Consider the following 23064-nt stretch of genomic DNA (forward strand, 5'->3'; position numbering starts at 1 on the left):
GACCTGCGGCCCATGAGGGTTGGACTATAACCTTGTACTCATACCAAAGGTGGGTTTTAGATAGAGGGTCAGGGAGTGGAAGGGGCCCAGTAAGATCTTAACTTCAATGGGACCATAGTCTGGAGATAGTCCATTTGGCGGCAGCCTCTGTGACTTCCACTTTCTTGACCTGGGTGTGGTGGATTCATGGTGTGATGCCTGTAGTGACTTGAGAAAGTAATGGTTAGAGAGTTCTGCCAATTGCTGGTCTCTGAGCCTGGGAAGCAGTGAGGGAGGACTTGCAAACATAATCTCATAGGGGGTAAATCCTATGGGGTGAAGCAAAGCAGAGGACGAAAGCCTAACTATCTTTTACTGGACTCTAATGAGACTTTTGTTAGTTTCTTTTAAAATATTGTTTATTATTTTTTTAACCTAGCCAGAACTCTGAGGTCTATATACACAATCATTTTTCCAATCTATGTCTAAAGCTTTAGCTAGTAATTGAGAGGTTTTAGCTATGAAAGCTAGGTCACTGTTGGACCCCAGTGGTAGGAGGAGGCCAAGTCAGGGGACCAGTTTCTGGAGAAGTTCTTAAACTGCTATTTGAGCAGTTTCAGTCCAGGTGGGGAATGCTTCTACCCACTAGGAAAAGGTATCTTCAAAAACTGGCAAGTACTTTTATCCTCCCACAGCAGGCTAGATCTTGGTGAAGTCAGGTTTTTTTTCCCCAGAGTTTGGGGCAGGGGGTATTGTTCTCCCATTTCGATCCCTTCCTAGGTAAGAGCTCTCTGTTTTGGATTCACTTAAGCACAAACCTGGCATCTGGCTCAGATAACACATGTCAGCCTGTTCAGTCTAGGTATAACATACCTTGGTCTGAGCAACTCAGAAGATTTTGTGGCCAGTGGAGGTCAGTTACCAGAGTCGTGCCAGTTGTTTCTGGGAGGATGCTCCTTCCCTCTGGTGTCCTTCCTCAACCTGTGGGTTTGAGGTGCCCATTTTTTTTTTTATCATGGAGTCTTAGGCAACACCAAGGTATGTCATCAGAATACCAACAAGATCCATGGGGTCTTAGGGCTGTTTGTTGGGCAGCCAGATCAAGCCCAGCCATGGAGAACAACAATTTGTAGGGGAAGCCAAATAGTCTCTAGGAGGAATAAAAATTTTAAATATCATTTTAATGTTTTTTCCAGAGATAAGAAGTCCTCTTTTAAAAAGAAAGAAAGAAAGACAGAAAGAAAGAAAAAGAGAAGCCCTCTTTTTCTATAGATCATGTCATGAACATGCCAGGTAGTAAAATCATACCGACAGATGGTCTGTGTATATGGTAGTGGACTTTTCTTTCCCCATCTGAGAGCCTGGATCAAATCAATCACTTCTGCTTTCCAGGCCTGATGTACCTGGTTTAAGCACAAACTATTTTCATTAAAGTTAACTACTGTAGCTCCCACATACCTAGTTTCATCTTTTATCTCTGATGTGCACCTGTGAGTCGTCACCTGACAAGAGGGTAGCAGGACTAATGGTAGTGGTTTCTCACACTTGAATTGAGGGTGAGCCAGGAGTAGGGCATGGTACTGGGTCACACAATCATCACACAGCCAGCATTTGGGTGCATCTTAGAGAAGAGCCTCAACAATGTCATAAGGTGCTGTGAGTTTAAAATCTTGACCTAGAGTTGACTTCTTTGCTTTCTTTTCTTAAACTACCGGTAGCTGCCACAGCTCTAAGGTGTGCCATCCTGTGGCCACAGGATCCAATCATTTAAACAGGTATGTCACAGGGCCTTTCCATAACCCCAAAGTTTGGGTTCAACCCCCCCTTTTGTGTTTTGTTTGGTCTCAGTCCAGATTAAGGGCCTAGTGCTCTTTTGCTGGTGTGTAGAGGCTGTTTACACAGACTCTGGTATTGAGGCTGCGATATCCTGCAGCACCTGTCTCTCGAATCTCAAACTCTCAAGCCTGTCCTTAGTCTTTGGATCTGGGATCTGAAGGATCGCAACAATCCTACTCTGAGACAGGCTCCTTTTGTTTGTGGCCAAGACAGGTGATCTTCTACAAAGCTGGCTTTTCTTAGCCAGTATTTTGTAGCCCAAGACGTGTAACTCTTGCAGCAGTCCCTCAGTGGCCCTTTAATCATCTATTTCCGAGGAAACCTCTGATGGCAAAGCAGGAAGTCTACATTTAGTGTCTTTAAATCCTGGGGCAACCTGGTTTAGGTGTATTTCTTACTCGCTCTGCTCTGACCATTTAAAAGAAAAGATGGATTGTCTCATCTTTGCCAATGGGAGGCAGAACACATCTTTCAGGACCAAGACAGTGTGTGCCTGTTTCTCTGGAAGAACCAGACTCCTGAGAATCAGAGGTCCCAGGTTTCTTCCTGGGCAGGAGAGGTATGAATATTCCAGGGTGACTGGCAGGGCACCAGGAAGCCTGTCTCTTCAAGCCAGGAAATATGGACTGTAAATTCCCCCTTTTGTTTCCAGGTCATAGGGTATTGTTTAATCTGGACGGAGGTAGCTAAACTGGTTAGGTGAACAATTATATGGGCCAGTCCTGGTGTGTTGGTTTCTTCTGACAGAGGGTGAGAAACCAAAATTTCGCTGGGTATCTGCAAGTCTAACTGTGTCCGGTCATGAGAGAAGGTGACAGTGGTTTTCAGTTTATGCACAAGGGCTCATCCCAATCAGTTCTCTATTGTTAAACACCCTTTAAGCTACCTCTAACAACTGGGACCTGCTAATACTGATATCTAGGGCCAACTGGGTGACAAAGGAAATCTTATTAGTAGCTGTCTTTATCTAGTGAGAATTGCTTAACATGTTCTTGGTCAGTGTTGGGCAGAAGGGAAAATCCATTTTGTCCAGGCTGTGTTGTCTGGCAGTGATTCCCCTGCCCAGGGCAGTTTGTTACCTCCCCCCACCCACCCCCACTGAGGATGGTGCATTTTATGGATCACTGATTAAAAAGGCAACATAAATCAGAAAAGAGAAAGCAGTGGAGCTTTCTCTTTTCCTTCCAGCTCAGCCCCAGGGGAACTTTTCCCCTTCCCTGGGGCTGCTTAGAGTAGGCCGGGAGTGGCTGGCACAGAGGGAATGCTCACTTGGGAGAACTATTTCCCCCTCCCTGTTTGCATTCTGCTTAGAGAACAGGGACCCTGGATGTGAGGCCTGGCCTCTCCCCAGCTCCAGACAGGGGCCAACCCTGACCAAGAGCAGGAGCTTAGCAACAAAACAGGCCCCTGCTTCTAGACTGGGATATGTGGACTTTTTTCCCTTTGGTTTCTCTGGGTGACCTGGCAGAGCCAAAAGGATTTGGGTCCCCAATGGGATGGAGCACAGATCTTAAGCCATGGGGTTCACACCAGAGAAAGCCATTGCTCAGAAACACATAGAAACACACACACACACACACCAAAGAGAGAGGGAGGGAGAGGGAGACAACAACAACTTGGGGTGGCCATCACACATCGAGTGATGGCTTACTTGGATTCAGGATATTGGATCAGCTGCCATGTCTGACCTCTCTTATGTGTCCAGATAGCAGGCACCTTCACCAGACATACCTCTGGAGGTAACAGACCAGGTGACCTTCTAATTTGTTTCCTTTTGGGATGGAGGTGTCAGATTTCCACCCCCAACCCCCACGAACAGTTAGACAGTAAATGATCCTGGGGCCGGGAACACCTCAGGTTGCACACCACAGAGGAGTCCCTTGATCACTGACCATGTTCATTCTTGGTCTAAGGGGCTCTGAGACACCCCCATATCTCAAGGTGTGGTCTCTGGGATCTCCTGAGGCCTATAGAAATCTTGTAGGGGTATCCACCAGAGAACACTGCTCAGACATTGGTTCAAGCCAATAGAAAGTCGTCATTAGCCAGACTACACTGGGTGTTCTGGATCCTAGTGTAGCCTTTCTCAGTGTGAGGGTACGAAAATCACTGAAGGAAGGCCCTAGAGTCAAATAGCATGTAAAAAGAAAGGTTTATTCTGCAGAAATAACCTGCATGCAGGGGTCAACCATCCATACAAAATGGCAGGGACCCCTGAGAAGGAGCTTGCAGGCTCCTTTAAAGGCTTCTAGGGTAATCCTGACTCTGACTCTGACTGAGATTGGCCAGTGTCTGTGGAGGCGGGCCAGTGCTAGTGACACGTAGCCTTATGTGGGGAGCCTTTCAGCCTTGCCCAGTCTTCTCATTCCCCCTTGAGTGCTGTTCCATCTCAAATCCGTGAATGGGGCTTAAGGGCTGATACTGAGATTTTAACACCCTGAGTTGAAGAGCAGCTATCCGATTGGGCTCACTCTGGCCTCAGTGTGGGCGTTTCAGCAGAAAAACCATGTTTTGAGTTGACATATACTTCAGTTAATAAGAATAGTCAGCCATAAGCATAACTACAGAAGCTAAAAAGCAAGGTCAGTAGATTTTGAGATTTCCCCAGAACTGCGGACTTTGATGGATTAGACTTTTGTTTTAGTTTTGTCATGTAGTGGCTGTCTGTGTGCTGAGTTTTACAGCCTGGATGGTCTTTCAGTCATGGAGTCAGTTGTGCTAAGGTCTGGGGCCCTGTTAGAAGACCTAGAAACCTCAAGGGCATCTTTTAGTTTCCCCTAATCTGTCTCTTCACTTAAACAAGAGTCTGAGATGATTCAGGTGCACCTGGAGGCTAAAAAGCATTTCACGTTTGGGACTGGCATCGGAAGGATTTAAGTCAGAAATCTATACTTCAGAGACAGCTACGACAAGCATATCTGATGTAGACTGACAGTGCCTTTAAGGAGGTTAAAAAGGATGTTGCCAAAATGAGTAACTTCAAGATCGGTCAAATAGGCTGAAAGGTTGTCAGTTAGTTACCAGCCTTCCATTTAGATATAAGAATCCAAGGAGCCCAAAATCTGCACGCAGTTTTAGGATTTCAATCCAGGCTCACGTGCAAACAATCTGTAATTTGGGTGGGGAGGGGCCACCAGTAAAGAGCTTGGGACCTGAGAACCTAAGTTTTTAACTGTAGCCTTGGCAGGAACCCAGAATCCCAGCACTGGGGAAGCAAAGGCAGGTGGATTGTTGAGGCTCTTGTGGACAGGAAGCCGACCTTTATCAGTGAGTTACAGGCCAGTGAAAGAGCCTGACTCCAGAACACGCCCATGGGCCACCTGAGGAATATCACCTGCCTCTGTCCTCTACACAATAACAAAGCTTTGTCACCTAGCTCCAGTTAAGATAGCTGGATCTCTATGTGCCAGGACAATACTGTCCCCTTTTCCTACAGAATCAAACGTCCACAGAACAGAATGGTTGGCATCCCTTTTAGGGGGAAATATACACACAAACCTATGGCCTCAAACTATCTGGAGTGTGTGTCTCTACCAATCCACTTATTTGTTTAGCAGGAAACTTTCTTTTACTGTTAATTTTAGAGTAGGTGAGCATCATGTAGGGAAAACAGGATACTGGCTACCCATGATCCCATCTACATGTGGGCTTGGACTAGTGATCAGAGAATGGACGCGAAGGCCGGCAAGCACTCGGGCTAAGGGCACTGCAGAGTCGGGAAGGTAACCGTGTTTGCGGCAGATTCCATGTGCTGATTGAAGTGACTCAGTTCTACTCCTTCAGGAAAAAGGAACAAAACAAACCGATGAAGAGAACCCTGTTCTCCTGCTGACTTGCCTTACGGCCGTGGTAGCCGCTATTATGTCATTCGTGTCCACACTCTTTATACCAGGAAGGCAGAGGCTTTCTGTGACACACTGACCTACTTAACCCCTACACAACCTTGCTGTCCCTCACTGGCCAGAACCTACGACCACCCACAAGCAAATGGGGGTGAGCTTTTGGTCTTCGGCTATTACACTGAAGTGAACAAGCGAGGTACTACCATAGCATGTGTATTTTCCTCCTCTTCCTCAACTCCTCTCTTCTCTCCCTTTCTCCCTCCTCTCCTTCCCTCCCTTCCCCCTTTCTCCCCTTCTCTTTCTTCCCCTCCTTTTCGGTCTTGAGGAGTGATATTCCTTCTAATTTTACTTTTCCGCTGAATTATGATTTCAGGTTTTCCAACTGAAGCCTTAAGCCTTAATTAAGTCTTAAGCGTGAATCACCATGAGTTCCTACCTCACTGGTAGTTTGAAAAACAAAAAAGAAAAAAACCAAAACCTCCCCAGGTAGCGCGGCTAAGCAGGGTGATCTAAACCCTGAGAGGAGCCACTACCGGAAAAGTTCTGGCTCCTCCCCCCCCCCCCCACCCCGGTCCCCCACCTAGCCTTTTGCCCCGCCCCCTTACTTGACTGAGTAGTTGGCTGAAGCCAGACGTGGCCATTTTGGATTCGGGCGGAAATGAGCTCCAAACTGACCGGTTAAAAACCCAAACATTAAAATTGGGACACCTGTGTTGTCAAGCGACAGACACACGCAGAGAGGTTTCCTTGCAGCCTGAGTAGGCGGCTGGGAGCCGGCGCGAGGCGCAGGCTTCCCCGGCGCCCACAGCTAAAGGAGACACGGGCCGGAGCATCCCCTGCGCGGCCGCTCTAGCTCGGTTCCGGGTTCGCGCGCCTCGGTGGTGGCGTCGGAGGAACGGAAGGCCGGTCCGTCGACCCGTTTCCGGGCCCTTGCTGTGCGGTCTGAGCCGGGTCCTGGGAGACTGTGGGTGTCGGAGCCAGCCCCGGGCGAAAAGGGAGCGGAGCCGCCAGCCTCCTCCCGCCGCCCGCAGGTAACCCGGAGCTGTGCGGCCTGGGCGGCGGGGCAGGGAGGGAGCGGGCGCGGGGACAGCCTGGGGCAGCCCGTTCAGTGCAGCCCCGGCTTGTTCGGGGTGCACCTCCACTTGGCGTCTCGGGTGACCCCCGCCGGCCGCGGCCGAGCCCAGCGGAGGGCGAAGATGCCTGGGCCTGGAATCCAGCGGGAAGGCCGCGCGGTGCCGGGTACCAGCCGGCGCCAGCACCCCCGGGGCTTCATGTGTAGAATAAAGATAGCATATCTCCCAAGGTCGTTTCTGCTGAATTTTGGGATCGCAGTTACGACTGGTTTTAGGGACTGGTGTGTATCCTGAGTTGAGGTCAGACGGAGTACTTTGAGTCCACAGAAACTACATGTTTTGCGTGTCAGCTAGGACAGTGCGGTTGAGCTCTTGACAGGGAACATACCCGGCTGAAACAAATCGAAGCAAAGGAATGCTAGTAAGGTTTGTCAGCCAATAGCTAAGTGCCAAGGAATAAATATCCTTAGGACTCTCCGGGTACGTCTTAAGCGTTGGCACTTTGAAGCTAAGAGAATTAGAGCCAAGAGAATCTCTTACTAATTGTAGGGAGAAGAACTGGAGGGGAGGGCTTATTTCTCTCAGGAGGACACGGGGTTTATGGTTGAGTACCCAGGGAAGGGGGTGGGGGTGGGGTCCCTTCAGAATCCTCACCTGAAGCCAAAGAAGAAAAAAGATGGAGGAAAATAGGTAAGTAATTTCCTTTGTAAAGACAGCTATGGTATAGGTTCACATCTGGGACTGTCGACTCTACGTTTCATTATAGAAAGTGCAAGTGGTGTATTCTTTAAAATGTCAGTGCTATTTTACAATATTTCTACCTTCTGTGTGACTTTCAAAGCTACCTGGCACTATGTCATATTTTCCTGCTTACTCCCCAAACCAAGGTAGAGTATTTGGAGCTCTGGGTGTTGCTTGTTTCTTGCGTTTCAGTGAGTTCCGTTCGGCTCAGGTCTAAGTTTTAAAGCCCTGTTCATGTCAGCAGCATTCCTGCCTCTCAGGTGCAGGTGTGGGAAGAATCGGTGACTGCTGTGGGGTGTTCTCAAATTCACTCATCCGCACCCTTTTCTTTCCGCATTGGGCATAGAACTTTGCACAAGGCATTCCATTTGCTAAAGTAGAAATTGAGTCATTGCCTGTTTTCAAGTGATTTTTCTTAGGGTCATAGGCAGTACACTGCCGTGAAAAATGACTGGTTTTAATACCTTTCTAATATTTTTGTAAATCTAAAGTTATTAATATCTGTTGTTTGTACTTATAACATTGAATTAAAGGTTAGTAGATATTCTAAGGCCTGATACTTCAACAAGGATATGGCCTACTATCGGAAATAAGTAAATAAAATGTTGGTTGCCTTTGCCTCAGTGACCACAGTGTCTGTTCTGGGCTAACGATGAAGCTAACAAGAAGATACTCATGTGTTTGTAGATCCTTGTTCTGTGTTTCCTTTATTGTTTGTTATTTTTGAAAAATTTTATTTTGTAGTGAACCAAGAATACAGGCTAGCTTCACATGCTTTTCAAAGCAACCCTTCCCCAACTCATGCCTGTGGCCTCACTGGTTTTTCACGCAGGGGTTAGACTAGAAATGTCAGTTGGTTTCACAGAGTGTAGGCTGCAGACGCTAAGAGGGCTAGTCAGTGAGGCAGTGGGAAAACTGCATTTGAAACTAGCTGCTCATCCTACGGGCTTGAGACAGGTCTGAGAGGGAGGTGTGCTTCTAGAAAAGAGCCGTCCCCCCGGCTGGGTGTGTCATCATCCCATCCATCAGTCACTTTCTTCGTGCCTGCCAAGGTTTTGCTCCCATGTGGCCTTCCTTTGCCGTAGCCCCAGCTCCACTTCGTGGTGTCCCTGGCTTCAGATGTAACAGAGACAAACTTTGTCCAGTTGAGATTCGTGAAGAAGACAGTGATCTGACCAGTGTGTCCCTTCCTTTCATCAATTGGTACTGAAGATTGGTAGTGTGTGAGTTTACTGCTCTGTGGCCAGGAAGCAGGTGGAAGGCCCTCATGAGCAGGCAGCACTGCATCCCCGATGGGCAGAGTTGCTCCTCTCTGTTACGCTGCATGAACTGCTTTTATCTGTTGTTCCAGTAAAAAGTAGATGTTTCTAATAACTGGGGTTGTTGGAGTTTTTGGTATTGTTCTTAATGCCACTTCATTTTTATATATTTCTTTTAACTTTTGAAATTACACTTATATGCACCTCCCTCCCTATTGCTCTCACAAATTCATGATCTCTTTTCCTTCGTGTGTGTGTATGTGTGTGTGTAACATAATAACTTAAATACATACCTGCTCAGTCTGTAAAATGTTACCTGTATGTGGGTGATCTCAGGGCTGCCCCCTTGGTGTTAGAAAACCAACTAGGAGCACGTCCCTTTGGAAGACCACATCTCTGCTTCTCTGCATTCCCCAGTAGCCTGTGGGGTTGTTTGAGATCTCACCCGCTTGTGTTAGCATGTCCATTGGTGTCCTCGAAGTTTGGGTCTATTCAGGCAGCCACGTTTATGAGACTGTCATGAGTATAGTCTCTGTGACTTTGTAGGACATACAGTTTCACAGCAGACTTCCTTCCTGATCTCTGAGCCTTAGGTGCAGAGTGTGTGTTGCAGATGTAAGGACTGGGCCTGGGCACTGCACAGGGCCATGTTCTCTGCATTTGACTCTGTCACAGTTACTCGTAGGAAAGAGAAATTGAGCTCACTGTGTTTGCTGAAGAGTAAAATTCTTACCTGCATATATTCTTAGAGTCTGAAAAACTAATTCTCTATAGCTTTTCACCCTTCCACTTCCTTCCCTGCATAATAACGTGTGTGCATGTGTGCATACTTTAAATCCAATGATAGATATGTATTTCAGCAGCATTACATAGCTAAATTATTCTGTGGCTCTTCATCCAAGTGGAAGGAAAATACAAGTTGAGAAATTTGTCATGATTACTGGATTTGTTTCAACCCACAGACTAGTTATTTTAACTGAAACATTTCACAAGCCTTTATTGAAATTTGTGTGTGATGGGTTTGTGGAAGGAACTACGTGTGACTGTTTGGTAACTTATTTTCCATGGAGTTGTTAGTTGCTAATTACCAGGCATTCCTGTAACTTGCTGTTGGTTGACAGTTTGTGTTATCAGATGCAATTGTGAGCACTGCAGGAGTGAGTAAGTTTGAATGCTCTCTTTTGGTAACTTGGATTAGCGCCCCTGGCTTCTATGGCAGGAAGAGATTGAATGTTTCTGCTTTGTTTTTAGATCTTTTTGGCTGTGAGGAGGAACTGCAGAACTGCCTCACTACAAAAGGGATGGGATCGGAGAACAGTGCTTTAAAGAGCTACACACTGAGAGAATCGCCCTTCACCTTACCCTCTGGACTTGCTGTTTATCCCGCCGTACTGCAGGATGGGAAATGTGCTTCAGTGTTTGTCTATAAGAGAGAAAACGAAGACAAGGTTAACAAAGCTGCCAAGGTACTGTGGTAGGGGTTGGCTTAGTAGGACTTCAGTCACCTGATTTCCTCTGAAACAATCCTCATAAAGGTCAAAGGAGACGTGGTCACAGGCAGTAGTAGTTTATGACTTGATATTCTTTAAAAACAGTGTCCTGTCTCTAACAACTGTAGCCATCACCACAAAACCCACTGTGATGACTTTTAATCACAGTGCTTTCGATGAGAAAGGTAGACAGGTGACTTCATGTGGCCAATCTAAGAGATGGGATTAACATAGTTTAACAGAAATGCTGCTTAGCGTTGCTATTTAATGCGTTGATATGCTTGAAAATAAAGTATCGTATGAATTTTATATTATCTTTCTTGCCCTGAAACATTGTATGTCACAGCATTTAAACATTTTTTTTATTCTTGTTTTTTGTGTATGAATGCTTTGCCTGCATGCATGTCTATGTGCACTGCCCATTCACTTGGTGCCCAAGGTCAGAGAGGGCATCAGATCCTTGGGACTGGAGTTACAGGTGGTTGTGAGCTGCTGTGTGGGTGCTGGGAATCATACCTGGGTCCTCTGCAGGAGCAGCCAGTACTCTTAGCTGCTGAGCCATCTTTCCCTCCAGCCCATGTCCCAACATTTTAATTTGCATGTTAGGATGGATGCCACAGAAGGGATGTTTAGCCTTGGTTCTTGCTGAGAGACACTACAGGATCATTCACTTCTGGAGGTTTTCAGTTTGACCCCAGGACCAAAGTCCTTCTTGGCTCTTGGTCACTGCTGCCCTTCGCTGAACATATCAGTGTGGTCAGTTTCCTGTCTGATTCGATGTCACAGCATGTTAACGACGGCTTAAAAGAAAATGACTCTTGGGCTGGTGAGAGAGCTCAGTTATATCGTACTTAACATACATGGTTCACATGGTCGATCCTCAGCATACACACAACAACAAAAAAAAAGAGAGAGAGAGAGAGAAAAAAAAGATAAAAAGAGAAAAGGAAAACTACCACTGAAAAGAAAAAAAATGATCATATCTTGGAATAGTATTCCAAAAAATAGCCAGTTTTCTTAAAGAAAGCAGAGTCCTGTGCTGGTAGTTTCTTGAGTAACCAACTTTTCATATTTTCTAATTTATATCATTTTCAAAAAGCTTCTAGAGAGAAAAGTATAGCTGTGTTCATGAGTTAATTCTTCATGAACTGTTTACTGCAGTGGGAGCGGGAGGGTTTCAGCTCGAACTGATAGCTGTTGCATTTGAACCATCTTCTATGTCACTGTGAGTTCCTTTTTAAAAGTCAATAGATGCAGAAGTAAAAATAACCCAGCTCAAAAAAAATTTTTTAAAGGAAAACAATCCCAAAGATGTGCTGTTTGCGATGAGGATTTTTGAACTGTAAGAATTTTAAAGCTTAAGACTAAAGAATTCTCCCACATTCAGATCCATAAACGCCCTGTTAAGTCCTGGCTGAGACCTTGCAGATAACCTATACTTGTCTCTTCAGCCATACTGACCTTTGAAATCCTCAGACATTACATAAGAAACCTGGAGTGACAACAAATGCTATTATCAGCTTGTCTGTGAGTCTCAAGAACTGGTTGTGGTATGTTTAAAACATGCTACCTTTAGGGATAAAATGTCCTATTTGTGTAAGTACTAAAGTAGCTGTCGTTAGCAGCCCCTGTCTCTACAGTGGCTGAGAGCTTCAGTCATTACTAGGAAACAGTCATACTCTTCCTCTGCTTATAAAAACAGCAATCGTACAACACTGTTGGCCCCTGAAAGAAGAAAGGTAGCTATGTGGTTTGTCATAGAATGATATAAAAAGTAGCTGGCCTCTCAGGTCACATTTTATCTTAAAGCGCCAACTGTAACTAACAGCATTATCTTCTCACTGGGATTCAAGTTCAGTTCTTGTCTCTAGCCTGTAAGAAATGATACATTCTAAAAATGGGTTTGGTTACTGTAATTTGCTATAGTCCAAATGCAGGCAGGCTTTAGTAATCACAAGCTTATGAGAAGGATTCCCAGAGTCTCCTGGACTCAGCATAGCTGCAAAGCTATTCTTAACTGCTTTTTTTGGGGGGGCGGGGCAGGATTCTGAGGCACCTGTTAAGTTCTGGCTGAGACCTTGCAGATAGACCATAATTGTTCTTTATGGGGGAGCATATCCTGCACTTACTATCTGCCCAGACTCATGTCAGAACTCTGACCTGCATTTCCACCTGCCAGTCCATTACGTGAGCCTGGGTGCCACTGGCAGTCGGCAAAGGAGTCTTCATTCCTTTTCTGCTGTTTTTTTCCTAGTTTGTGATCCAATTCTTTTTTTTCCCCCTTAATTCTTTTTTCTAAGATTTATTTATTTATTGTATGTATATGAGTGCTCTGTCTTCATGCACACCAGAAGAGGGATTCAGATTCCATTACAGATGGTTGTAAGCAACCGTGTGGTTGCTGGGAATTGAACCCAGAACCTGTGGAAGAGCAGTCAGTGCCCTTAATCTCTGAGCCATCTCCCCAGCCCTGTGATCCATTTCTTAAGCCGTCAGTATCTAAAAGCAGCATATCTGCATCTTTGTCCTAGACTCACACTTTTAAGGGGGAAGAAATAGTTAGGCCATCTTGGTTATTTTATTATATTTCTATCACAGCATAAAGATGTGGTCTTCTGTCAGAAATATATGGTTCCATGTAAACTATAGAAAAGAACATAGAGCCAGTTAACTTTATGAAGTTCAGAAAAGGGTTTTTAGGAATGTATGGTGTGTGTGTGTGTGTGTGTGTGTGTGTGTGTGTGTGTGTGTATGTGTGTGTAGGTAGGTAGGGGTGGCGGTGTAAAACTGAAATTTATCTTAATCAGGTGACTACTTACTGACTTTGTAATTTCCTGCCAGCATTGAACTAGGTATTTTCCTAAGTAGTAGGAGAGTGAGAAACAGTACACAAGTACCAGAGGATTGGCCGTGCAGCTTAGTAGGTAACGGTGTTCACTGCTATGGCTGAGTTCAATACTCAGGACCCAGATAGTTGGAGGAGAGGATCCACTCCTGTAAGTTGTCCTCTGACCTCCATCCATACCATGGCCTGCACATTACAGGTATATAAATAAATAAATGTTCAGAAAAATTAAAGATGAGAGGTAATTATTTACAGCCCTAACATACAAAAGTAGAATGAAGAATTTTTCTTGAAAAGACAAAAGCGAAATATTTGATGTTCAGTTTGAAAATTATTTGAAATATTTTTAAAAATGGAAGTATGAAGGAGGACACATAATTCTACAAAAACTGTAGTTTAAAGCATACTTGTAAGAAATTCTCTCCAATTAACCAACTCTGACCAACCTGCTGGCAAAGGTTTTGGCTCCTTGGGGTCTTTGCTGTGTTTTCTTTGCATGAATTGTTTTCAGTCCCAAGTAATAGTTTATACTTACTAGTTAAGTAAAATTTTCTTCACTTTGTTGTTGTTGTTTAGAGTAATTAGCTTCCCTTCTTCTTGTTTTGGGCTTTTGTTTAGTTTGTTTTATTGAGGCAGAGTCTGGCATGGAAGTCACTCTGCAGAACTTGCACTGAGCCTCCTGGCGGCCTCCGCAGGGGTGTGGGTGTGCTACCACACTCAGCCAGTAGATTCACACGCAGTGTACGCTATGAAGCATGCACTGGGAATAGAGAATCCAGAGCTAGTAAGACTGCAGCAGAACCAGCCCTAGTGCTTCTGACCTAACCCCAATCGGATCTCAGGTTTCCAGCTGCTAGTTACAATCTCAGTTTATTTTTCAAAACCAGAAAGGGAAGAACTGCTGTAATTTTAACCTGTGTATTCAACCCAAACGGGCTCGTACTTGTCCTCCATTTGTGTATATTGTCTGTATGCTAAGAACATTAACATTGGTAGAGGGGGGATATGTTAATTAGGGGTTTCTAAACCTGAATTATTTGTATTCAGGGGCTTATGCATCATAATTCACTGTAGTTTGAGGGGCATAAAAAAGTGGTATAGCCATTTAAACTCACTCTTATCTTTTAATATTTTGGTGTTTACCATGTAGCCCTGCCTGTCCTGGGATTCACGGTATAGACCAGCCTGGCCTCAAACTCACAACCATCTGTCTCACTCGGCCTCTTGAGTGCTGATGAAAGGCACATGCCACCATGCCTGGATTTTTTAAATATTCTGTGTTAAATGTAGGCATACATATAACATATAAGGCATTTTTGCTGGTGAGATGTGGAACCAAAAAAAGCATGGCAATCATGCTTTAGATAAGAGAAGTTTTTAAAATCCTAAAATATTTTAAGAGGATTAAATATTTGATAACTAGGTAGAAGTTAAGAAAATAAAATAAAGATGACTAAGAATGAATATATACCAGTGACAGGGTCAGCAGAGTTCAGTCCAGGATAAGCTAAGGACGTTTTTTGTGTTTATGTTTTTAAAAGGGACTTTTGCATTTGGCCCCAGGAGCCATGGTCTTTAAACTTAAAATGTTTATCTCGCCCTGTGTTAACTGAAGTTCTTAAATTTGTGAGTTGGAGATTTGGGCCCAGTTTATGTTTTCAGTGATTACATTTTCTTTTTGCCCCTATTTTCCTCTATTTTGCCAACTTTATTACCTGCACTCTAACTTTTGTTATTGTCACACAGGGTCCTCTGATCATTAAAGGGTCCTCTGATCATTAAAACAAATAAACGGTCTACTCCTTGGATTGGTTAATAACCAAGATTTGCTGGCTGTACCATGCCATACTCATGCAGTTAATGAATTCATACCTTGATTTTTTTTAATTTCCAGTAATTTTCCAATAAAAATGGATCACATTTTTAGGCTGAATACAAATTTTGAAGTCCATTTTGGATACTTGGAATGCCATGTGGCAGAGATTATCGATTATGCTATAATCTTTAAAGAAGTGGTTCTCAACCTTCCTCATGCTTGTGACCTTTTTAACAGTTCCTCATGTTCTGGTGACCCCAATCATAAATTATTTTCATTTCTACTTCATAACTAATTTTGTTACTGTTATGAATCATAATGTATAATGAATATGTAATGTAAATATCTGTGTTTTCTTTTTCTTTTTTTAAAAATATTTATTTATTTGTATGAGTGCTCTATCTGCATGTACACCTGCAGGCCACAAGAGGATATCAGATTACATTATAGATAGTTGTAAGTCACCATGTGATTGCTGGGAATTGAACTCAGGACCTCTGGAAGAGCTGTCAGTGCTCTTAACCTCTGAGCCATCTCTCCAGCCCAATGTCTGTGTTTTCTGATGGTCTTAGGTGACCCCTGTTAAAGGGTCATTTGACCATAAAAGGAGATACGACCCACAGGTTGAAAACTGTTGCTCGAAAGGATCTTTATAAGCTTGATGTAGTAGGCAGTTAGCCTTCCATAGGTTCGGACTGCAAATTTCCATGAATGGCAGTTCACATTTTCATTGCTTTCTTAAACCTTTGCCGTCCTGGTTTAGGTCCCCGCTGTGGCTGCCTGCTGATTCCAGAGTTTGAGGATTTGTGGCTTTGCAGAAAATTAGCTCCTTCCCTTCCCCAACTCTCTACCCTCTGGGATAATGCCCTCATACTCTGCCCTTCCTGGGTTCTTTTCTGATTCTGGCCAGAAAGACAATGAGATTCTTGGTGCCGTTTTAGCACCCTTGCTGTGTTGCTTCACGGCTGAGATCTGCTGTTAATGTGCAGTTATACGAAGAGAAAACTGAGCTTCGTTCTCACAGCTACTTGTCCTGCTCCATAATCTATGTGCTTTGGGGAATTCTCAGATCTTTTCTAACATTCAGATTTTTTGGCAGTGATAGCTGGAAAGCCTGAGATCTCAGAAGCCGATAAGGGAGTAGGAAGTGTCTGTAGAATTACTTAAATATCAGTAAGTTGAATAAAGTTAGAACAAGTTGTAGATTCCTTTTTGTCCTCCTTGAAATCTGGGGGAACATGGGGAGGGGAAAAAAACCTTCAGTGAAAGCATGACTTTTTACAGTGTGTATGAAACTGTTATTAATCTGATTGGAGTCATTAACTTCATCAACTCTTCTATTTGTATTTTAAAGCACTTAAAGACACTTCGTCACCCTTGCTTGCTAAGATTTTTATCTTGTACTGTGGAAGCAGATGGCATTCATCTTGTCACTGAGAGAGTGCAGCCTCTGGAAGTGGCCTTGGAAACCCTGTCTCCTGCAGAAGTCTGTGCTGGAATCTATGACATATTGCTGGCTCTTGTCTTCCTTCATGACAGAGTAAGTGAATTGACAGTCTCCCCCACAGGCATTGATGGGGATTGAAGTGACTATCTGGGTGGTGGTGTTTAGATAAAACTGATACAGAGAAACTGAGAAATCAGAAGCAACAGGAGATGGCACAGAGAGTTTGTGAAATCAGCAACTAATTCTCTGTCCCTGAGCAGTTCTTTATACACTTCTATTTCAGCTTTCTATCATCTTCCTCTTGTTTTAGGCAACCCTTCATCTAACTATAGCTACAATGGTTTATGTCTTTCTTTGAAATCTAAAATGGAGCAGAACTTCTGAAAACAAACAGGAGCAACACTGCTGCCAAGCCTTTCTCTGAACAAACACTAGCTGTGGCTTACCCACATCTGGCTTGCTTTTTAAGCACAGCTCCGCTAGTTTTGCCGAAGGTGTCAGGGATCATATGGATCTGTTTGGGGTACCTAGTATTTAATTGTTTCCAAACCTTCAAATATTGGATTCTGTTTTTGTTTTTTTCCCTCAGGGACATCTGACACACAACAATGTCTGCTTGTCATCCATTTTTGTGAGTGAAGATGGGCACTGGAAGCTTGGAGGCATGGAGACAGTTTGCAAAGTTCCTCAGGCCACACCAGAGGTGAGCCGGGTGGCAGCCTCCTTCCTCGTGGAGGACATGATGGTGACTTGAGATGGGGGTCTTCCCCAGGCACTTTCCTTCACAGTTACTATGATTTTAGAGTTGAAGAATTGAACTTTTTGTTAATGCTCAAAATCAGAAAATAGTAATGTTTATTCCTCAAAGAAGTATCCCTTCTCATTTAGTATGTAAGGAGCCTAAGACAGAGAGGTAAACGGTTTATCCAGACACTTAAACCAGTTGCCTGCCTCTCAGGTCCTCATAAGTCCTTGTGCCTCCTTGGACTTGTGCTTAATCCTGAGGTCACCCTTACGTGTCTCCTGTCCCAGCAGTTGAGTGCCTTGTTTTTATATCTCTTCCTGGAACAGCACTGTCTGTTATGAGGCCAGAAGCATTCTCTGAGCAGTGTCTAAGGTGCCGCAGTGTCAGTACACTGTGTGCTGTGGAATTGTGGGCCGAGTTGTTGCTGCTGTGGAATGTCTTAGAATCTTGTCTGACGAGTGTATACATCTTTGCTCCTAGTAGACACGCTGCTCTATTTTCTAGTTTGTTTCTTTTCACCATTTGCACTTTTTCTAAAAGAAGTTAAAAAACCACTCCCTTTATAATGTCTCAATGAAAGTATTGTCTCTGTCTTTAAAGAGAGAGAGAGAGAGAGAGAGAGAGAGAGAGAGAGAGAGAGAGAGAGAGAGAGAGAGAGAGAGGGGTCTACATCTGGCAGGTGCTCTGGGAGGCAGGAAGAGGATGTCAGATCCCCTGCACCTGCCGTTGTAGGCAGTTGTAAGTCATCTTACATGGGTGCTGGGAGCTAAACTTGGAGTCTCTGGAAGATCAGGAAGCCCTCATAACTGCACTTGCCTTGATGTATGGGCTCGGTCTGTCTTCTTGGGCTCTTTATACCCTCAGGCTTGGTAACAGACACCTTCGTGAGTACTCCAATCCAGTGCTGCCAGTTTTGTAAATATTCTCTCATTTCTGTCTGTGTTGCACACTTTCTCCTCTAGCTCTCCTCAGAACTAGTTAGTATGTAGTCCATAGCATGAGTCTCTGCCATGGCACATCCAGCTCCTCACAGTGCCTGCCCATCCTGCCTCAGCTTTATTTAGCTCCACAGCCCCTGAGCTGCTGCTTACATGAGCATCTCTGTGCTCCCCTCTGCTCTCTGATGTGGTTCTGCTGCTGGATGCTCTGCTTCCTTTCATTGCCCCTAAAAAATGGAAACTCGTGGAAGGTCAGAGCTCAGTCCCATCTCTGAGTACTTCGCTTTCTGAAAGCATCAATCACTACTCATGGCCTCCGTGGCACTCAGCCCATTTATGAGAGTTGTTAGTGATGAACACTGCTTGGAGACAGGAGATCTATGCATCGTATTCCTGTTGCCCTGAATGGCATTTTGTTCATGTTAGCTTTTCAGAAATAATATTTGAAGAGGTGAATAGGTATGCCTATTCCATGGTGTTGGTGTATGTGTGCAGCCCACAGGAGCCTCACTTTTATGTCTTGTGACATGATGATTTAGGGGTAAGATGTGTGATAAATGTTTGTTCTGTGCTGAACAGTTAGCTTGCTTGCCCTTTTTAAAAAACAGGCTCTCACTGTGTCCTCCAGGCTGGTTTTGAATTTACAGGCTCACATAGCTGTCCTGCTTCAGTTTCCTTACCAGTGGGCACTAGAGCTGCACGCCACATCTCACCAGTGGGCATCTCACCAGTGGGCACTAGAGGCGCACGCCACATCTCACCAGTGGGCACTAGTGGCGCACACCACATCTCACCAGTGGCACTAGTGGCGCACGCCACATCTCACCAGTGGGCACTAGAGGCGCACGCCACATCTCACCAGTGGGCACTAGAGGCGCACGCCACATCTCACCAGTGGGCACTAGTGGCGCACGCCACATCTCACCAGTGGGCACTAGAGGCGCACGCCACATCTCACCAGTGGGCACTAGAGGCGCATGCCACATCTCACCAGAACACCTGGTAGTCATTAACACATGTGCAAGAAAATACATCGTTCCAGGGCCTCAGACAACCAAGGGTGTCTCTTAGACCAACTGGTGGAGTCGGACTTTATTTTATTCCTAGGTCTTGTGCTGTGCTAAATTCACAGTGAGTTAGGAAGGTTTTACGTGTATTGAATTAAGGTATTGTGTATTGAATGTGTGGCAATGATTTAAAGGTTTCATTTATGGCCTTGGCTTCCACTGCTTATTGCTTTTGCAAATTCAGCTAAGAGATTAATTTCCCAACTATGTCTATGAGTTGTTTTCTCTCTGTCTAGTTTCTCAGGAGTATCCAGTCAGTAAGAGACCCAGCATCTATTCCTCCTGAGGAGATGGTGAGTAAAGGACCCTTAGTGCAACTGCAGGTCAGACTCTGTTGTGCAACAGAGTGTAAAACTTAAAGATGAGCAGAACCATCACCATTCCCTCTGCCCATTCCTTAGCAAATTATAGATGCCTCTGACCCTGAAAATGCCTGAGATTAATTTTACTGTCACAGCTAGGGAACCAGCTTAGGGCTGCCCCAGTGTGGTGAGAGATGGTGGTTATTTCATGATAAGCCATCATTCCTGTCCTGGAGGCTGTGATTACTGGGGAAGCAGTGACCTTGTCTTTTTCTTTTCATCCTCCAGCCACTGTTCTTCCTAGCTAGTTTCCAGCTGGGCTTCCATGACGTGTATTAAGGGGGTTAATGCCATGAGCACCAGCCTCCAGAGATGATGTTAGCATGCTACAGGAAATGCAAGCCCAACTAGAAACTTAAGATTTGAGTCTCAGGTTTAGCCAAATCTGTTTCATATACATAGACTAGGGATCTTTAAAACTGATGATTTATGGATTTAAAGACAGTTGATCAGCATTTTGAAAAAGTTGAAAATATCACTGGGCATGTCATATTATAAGGAAAAACATTGTTTTATGAACTTTTTTCATTGTATGCATATGTACATTATGTGCATTATATTCCTATTCTTCTTTTTGTTCATATATAACATTTTAAAATCTTTGCACTTATTTGTCATATACTGTGAACTAACAATTCTTAAGCCTGTGGCATATGGTTCTGTGACGTTAGACTTAACTATAATAATTTCAGCCATAGGGGAATACTGAGGAAAGCATGGAAAGCAGGAACTCTGGTTCTAATAGTCTTTACTGCATTTAGTCTCCAGAATTCGCAGCTCTGCCGGAGTCCCATGGGCACGCCCGGGATGCCTATTCCTTTGGCACTTTGGTGGACAGCTTGCTCCCCATCTTGAATGAGCAGGGTGAGTTGGAGCTGCACTGCGCATTCACAGAGTAAGGCATCCCCGAGCCACCCTGCATGGAGACCCAAGGACTGCAGTTTTCAGTATAGTGGGGAACCTGCTGCTTACCAGTTTAGACAAGCAGCAGCAGCAGGAAGGGGAGAAGCTTGGGATTCTAGAAGTATGAATAATAAATTTTAAGTAGACAGCACTTGGAACAGTGGCTGCCCATCATTTATGACTATCTTCTGACTTCATTATTGAGTCGTCTTGAGGTGAAAAATGCCCTTAGTGACTGAAATGTAATAAGTAGCCTGAATAGTAGAGTAAGACTCAAGTGTTTCTGTTAAATCAATCTCAAAATCAGGTTTTTATTTTCTTTATTCTTTCAATACCACTAATTTTTTTGTTGTTGTTATAATTTAGTGTTTTGTTTTGTTTTGTTTTTCTTACATGTCCTCTTAATGCCCAGGCGACTTAAAGACAGGTCTCTGGTCCCTTCAGGGTTCTCTAATTGCATGCTGGGCAGCCTGTATCACTCTGTTGGGATGGACTCCAGGACATTAGTTCCTCCCGTGTGACAGTTACTGAGGTGTGTCCATGTTTGGTCCTGCAGTGGCCTGTCTCATCCTGCTGACACTTGTGTGGTGCCGGACACCTTCTACCAGGATGTGCCGTGTTCTGGTGTTAGGAGTACCTTTTGGCTGTCAACTTCAATTGTCCCTCCTAAATGTTTGAGAATTAAACACCAAGACCCTAAAGCATTGTTGGCTTTGTTTGTTTAAAGTAACTACTCTCCCATGCACCTATAATGGTGGCGAATGTGTAGAAGAATTGAAAACATAGCTATTCAGTCAGCTCTGTTGAGAAGAGCCTACCCAAACAGAACCTTCAAACGTATTCCCTTTTGAACTATTGGTTTTTGGATCAGAGGTGGGTTACCAATCAGGAAATGGGAGGATGTAGGGGAGGCACCTGGGGTAGTGTGGGCTGTGTGAACTGGCTGGACAGCTTTGTATACCTGCCAAGGCATCTGGCCTAAACGAGCAGAAGTCATGTAGCAACAGCCAGGCCTCTGTTTGCTTGGGCTTTTACAGGTTGGTTTTTGCTCTCATCGGTCTCCAGCTAGAGAGGTCCGAAAAGAGGGAGAAGGCACTGGAACTAACTGTAGCTCTGGATTTCAGTTTCAGCGGATGTTCTCTCCAGCTTCCTACAGACTTTGCACTCAGCTCTGCTGAATCCCATGCCCAACTGTCGGCCAGCACTCAGCACCTTACTGTCCCATGATTTCTTCAGGTGAGGGCACCATGTGACATGCTAGAGAGAGGAGGGTGGAAGGGAGGGAGAGGTAAGGAGGGAGAGACCGAGAGAGATTGGTGCCTCTCTGGATTCTCAAAGTTTTAAAAATTTTTAGCTGTCATGAGGAATTATACCCAGATTCATGAGGAGTTTGGTGATAAAAGAGCCAGTCCGTGTCGAGCAGTCTCCAGTTGTAAGAAAGCAGATAAACATGGCCTCACCTTTCTGCCACCACTGCATTATGGCTGTGTGTTCTCTGAATGTTGTTAGAACAGGGCAGATTTGTGTTTGTCTTGGCAGTAGGCTGTTCTATTTCATAGGATGTAGATGTTGGTCAGAGGGAGGGCACAGGGTAAATATTTCCTTAGTTCACAGATGGTTGTGAACCTTCGAGGTTAGTTTTATTGTTTTTCATTTCTATAACCACAGACCTAGTACCCAGGTTAGTTCCATATTTGTAGATTTTATTAGCAAAGTTAACCTGATGTTTTAAAAACAAATACCTTTATGTATTTCTACTTAGGGAGCTTGGAAGGAATCAGAGCAAAAAGGAAGGCTACTGACACCCCTAAGGAAGATGGGCCATCTTTAGGAAGATGGACACAGGAAGGGTGCCTGTGTCAGGGTGTTTTTGAGTTAGTGCCTGTAGTCACCAGGAGTAGAGTTGTCATTTATGCTTCTGAGAAAATGTTTTGAACTTTTCCCAGTGTAGCAGCCCCCCCCATTTATTTCTTAAATCGACAAATACAACTGTGTATGTTTATAAGTCTTTCAACAATTATCAGTGTTGTTACTATTATTATGTATTTTCTTGTATTTGTATATGACTTTTATAAATAATTTATTTTTCATTATGTAGTAGTTTTTACAAAGACAATTCATATAGTAAATCGTTATCACTGCGTATAATGCAAAAATATGTTTGGGTATAAGGGAAGAAAAAAAAACCAAAGAGACACCTCAGACAGCCCACTGTGGCATGCGGACGAAACACCAGAGGCAGCAGGATGAAGAAGGCCAGCCTCCCTCCCTGAGGCAGCCTAGGCAGTTTTACCCTATTAAAAACATGTGTGCGTTAGTTCGGCTGCAGGAGAATAGGGAGATACTGCTGACTCTTGAATGACATGGGTTTGGAATGCACTACTTAGATTTGACATAAATCTTTATAAAGTTTTTGGCTTTGTTTTAGACTTACAAAATTGAAAGTCTGAGACAAATTTTATAGCCTAGAAATATCAAAGGAAGAAAAAGGTGTGTGATGGGCACATAAAATAAATGTAGGAGATGTATTTATCATTTAGGACCATGAAATATACACAACTTGTCTCTTAAGAGGTTGAAGTTTTTGAACACATGCATTACAGACCATATATGCTATCATTTGCAGTGAGAAATGTAAACATATATATATATTTAGATATATGGACGTAGGTATCTAGATATAAAGATGTAGTATTAAACCATAATTGCAAACGATTCATT

The 23064-nt window shown here is 44.1% G+C and overlaps 1 protein-coding gene across 3 annotated transcripts in view; it reads left to right on the forward strand.

Moving 5' to 3' along the window:
• The window catches only part of Scyl3 (SCY1 like pseudokinase 3), a 37292-nt gene that overhangs the window by 4612 nt on the left and 9616 nt on the right, over positions 1-23064 (forward strand). Inside the window, exons 1-7 of one of the 3 annotated variants that reach the window (XM_051147731.1) lie at positions 6497-6688; positions 9982-10196; positions 16236-16421; positions 16918-17031; positions 19315-19371; positions 20202-20304; positions 21468-21579. In XM_051147731.1, the coding sequence (XP_051003688.1) occupies positions 10032-10196; positions 16236-16421; positions 16918-17031; positions 19315-19371; positions 20202-20304; positions 21468-21579 (737 nt within the window). In that variant the 5' untranslated portion in view covers positions 6497-6688; positions 9982-10031. Of the gene's footprint in view, positions 1-6496; positions 6689-9981; positions 10197-16235; positions 16422-16917; positions 17032-19314; positions 19372-20201; positions 20305-21467; positions 21580-23064 lie in introns of those variants that run through there. The other 2 variants (XM_051147733.1, XM_051147734.1) reach the window with 2 other exon arrangements.

The sequence above is a fragment of the Acomys russatus genome, chromosome 6 (assembly GCF_903995435.1).
Source record: "Acomys russatus chromosome 6, mAcoRus1.1, whole genome shotgun sequence".
In the NCBI taxonomy this organism is placed as follows: Eukaryota; Metazoa; Chordata; class Mammalia; order Rodentia; family Muridae; genus Acomys; species Acomys russatus.